Below are 2,928 nucleotides of genomic sequence, written 5' to 3'. Positions count from 1 at the left end.
CTTCAGGAGAAGCAGGAGCAGGAGCTGACTGAGCTGCAGAGGAAAGATGCTGAGCTGGAGCAGCTCTCACTCACAGAGGATCACAGGCAGTTTGTCCACAATTACCCCTCAGTGTCAGCACTCAGTGAGTGTCCACACTCGTCCACCGTCAAGACTCGTCCTCTCAGGTACTTTGAGGACGTGACAGCAGCTGTGGAGGAGCTCAGAGACAAACTGCAGGACGTCCTGAGGGACACCTGGACAAACATCTTACTGAGCGTCTCTGAGGTGGACGTCTTACTGTCAGAACCACAGAGCAGAGAWGACTTCTTMAAATATTCAAAGGAAATCACTCTGGATCCAAACACAGCAAACACACATCTGCTGTTGTCCGATGGGAACAGAAAAGCAACRTTMMWGTATCMAGAACAGTCTTATCCTGATCATCCAGACAGATTCACTGACTGTATTCAGGTTCTGAGCAGAGAGAGTCTGAGAGGACGTTGTTACTGGGAGGTGGAGAGGAGCGGGAGAGGAGTTGTTGTAGCTGTTTCATACAAGGAGATCAGCAGAACAGGAAGTTCAGATGAATGTGGATTTAGTTTCAACAACAAATCCTGGGCTTTACTATGCAACTCAGACAGTTATACATTTTGGTACAACAACTCCAGTACTCCAGTCTCAGGTCCTGGTTCCTCYAGGATCGGGATGTACCTGGACCACRGAGCAGGTGTTCTGTCCTTCTACAGCGTCTCTGAAACCATGACCCTCCTCCACAGAGTCCAGACCACCTTCACTCAGCCGCTCCACGCTGGAGTTGGGTTATTTTATTCTAATGGAGTCTCAGCTGAGTTCATCAAACTGAAATAGTTTGAATCYACCTGAAGTCCTGTTGTCAGAATCTGTTCTCTGATTGTTGATCATCTGTCTGCTGCTCACAGATTATTCTAAACAAACAGGGATTAAAAAACAACTTCCTGTTAAAATAACCTAAAACTCACTTTCAGAAATCTTTCTGTAAAATGATGCAAATTAAAATGTTCATTTAGATATTTTAAATTTTAATGTGTTTTTGTCAGTAATTACTCTGTCAAACGTGCAGAAAAGAAAAGATCTTTTTAATTCAGAAAAAAATTAAACTTATCTTTAAAAATTTGCTAAAAATCACAGAATTCCGTTTTAAAATGTTCAGAAATGATTTGACTTGAGAAAAAGCTCCACTGTAAATATTTAAGACAAACTTTATTTGCTAAAGTTTAGATTACTTTTATTGTTTGTTCATTTAGTTTTATTACTTGTATGATTCTGTCTTTATAAATGTTTATAAATTCCAACCCAGAGATTTATGGTTTTTAATGTTTTATGTTCTTCTGTATGAAATAAAGGTTATAAAGTTTGATTTCTGATCTGCTGGAACAGTTTAATTAACAGATCTGTGTTCAATCATTCATTATAAAATCTGTTGTTTATTCTTTAAATCTGTTTTTATTGCAACAAAACTGCTCCTATTTTTCATCTTTAACCAAGTTTCTGATTGTTTTTTGTTCTTTGATGTTTTTGTTTTTTTATGTTTTTATAAAAATTGTGTTTACATTTGAAATAAAACTTGGGAAATAAAACTGACTCAAATAATATCAGTGTGTTTATAAAGTCARTGTTAAATAAGTTTTATTTCATCCGACYYCTTTTCAGACATGTTTATGGGATTTATGTGTTTCATGTGAGTGCATGTGTATAAATAGTTTGGGTGTATATTTATTTTATAGGTTTATTTCTTTTCAGTACGTTTAGTTAAAATATTTTCATCTACTTATATTAGATTATTTTATAAGAGGTTCTAAGTGTCTAAAAATGTGTGGACATGTGTAGGAGTAGATATATACTGTTTGTACACAACAATAAGTCAGTATAGTTTACAGATTCATACTGTTAACCTTGACATGCTTCATGAAATGAATTTGACATGTCTGGAATCAATCCATCAATCAGTTTTTATCCATTAATATTGACACCTAAATAATCACAACTCATAGTGCTACAATAATTGATAAAGTTTTTAATATTGTAACAAACGGACAGGTAACTGGTGGTATTTTGATGACTGATTTAAGTGATCATTCAYCAGTTTTCACAATTTATAAAAATGATCAAGCAATGCAAAATTAGAAACAGCTAGGAAGAAAAGAAACATAAAAAAGCTGTAGATAAGTTAAAAGTGTATTAAATAAACAGAACTAGGATGTATATGTTGATGATGTAAACAGAACAGATGACGTATTTATGAAGATTTTAGGAGCTCTGCATGAAAAGAATTATGTGCAAAAAATATATACAAATAGAAATATTGATATTGTTGATAAACCTTTTCATTCAGAACTTTCCCTTTATTTTTTAATATTGTGTAGAAATTTTGTGTTTTTTTAATTGAAATGAATAAAAATGCAGGTGGTCCTGTGCCTGTCTGTCTGAATCACAGGAAGGATTTGATTCAAACCTTCAGGAAGTTGTGAGAAGCTGCTGAGATTCAAACWGATCTGTTTTGTTTCTTCCTCTTCAGTGATGTCATCGGACACTTCCACCAACCCCCTCCTCCAGCAGCAGCCCCCTCCCCAGCAGACGGCCCCCCTCCTGCCCGGTTCCTCGGCCCCGGCAGGAGATCTGGTTCCCCCCGTCGGCCCGGTCCCGGGAGCCCCCTCGTCTTCCTCCTCCTCCGCCGCCGCCGCCTCTGAGGAGGTCCAGGCAGGAAGCAGTCGGAGCATCCCCACGGCCTGCGTCCGGCCCACCCACCCCCTCCGCAGCTTCACCAACCCTCTGCTGCCCCCGCCCATGGGAACCATCGACCCCAAGGTCTACACCTCCATGATGCTGCAGTCCAGTGAGTCCAGYTCTTCAGCTGTCAGACAAAGTTCATGTTTAAACATTTAACTTTATTTTACGTCACTTTTATTT

The 2,928-nt window shown here is 38.5% G+C and overlaps 1 protein-coding gene across 1 annotated transcript in view; it reads left to right on the top strand.

The window, feature by feature from the left end:
- Positions 1 to 2,854, top strand: part of dcc (DCC netrin 1 receptor) — a gene marked incomplete at both ends in the record, with an annotated part of 58,745 nt that extends 55,891 nt beyond the window's left edge. Inside the window, 1 exon segment of the mRNA XM_014030000.1 lies at positions 2,537 to 2,854. Within this exon segment, the coding sequence (XP_013885454.1) occupies positions 2,537 to 2,854 (318 nt within the window).
- Positions 2,855 to 2,928: the final 74 nt, after the last annotated feature.

This window comes from Austrofundulus limnaeus, unplaced genomic scaffold (genome assembly GCF_001266775.1).
Source record: "Austrofundulus limnaeus strain Quisiro unplaced genomic scaffold, Austrofundulus_limnaeus-1.0 Scaffold986, whole genome shotgun sequence".
In the NCBI taxonomy this organism is placed as follows: Eukaryota; Metazoa; Chordata; class Actinopteri; order Cyprinodontiformes; family Rivulidae; genus Austrofundulus; species Austrofundulus limnaeus.
Note: the sequence above shows the minus strand (reverse complement) of the source record. Positions and strands in the feature narration are given on the sequence as shown.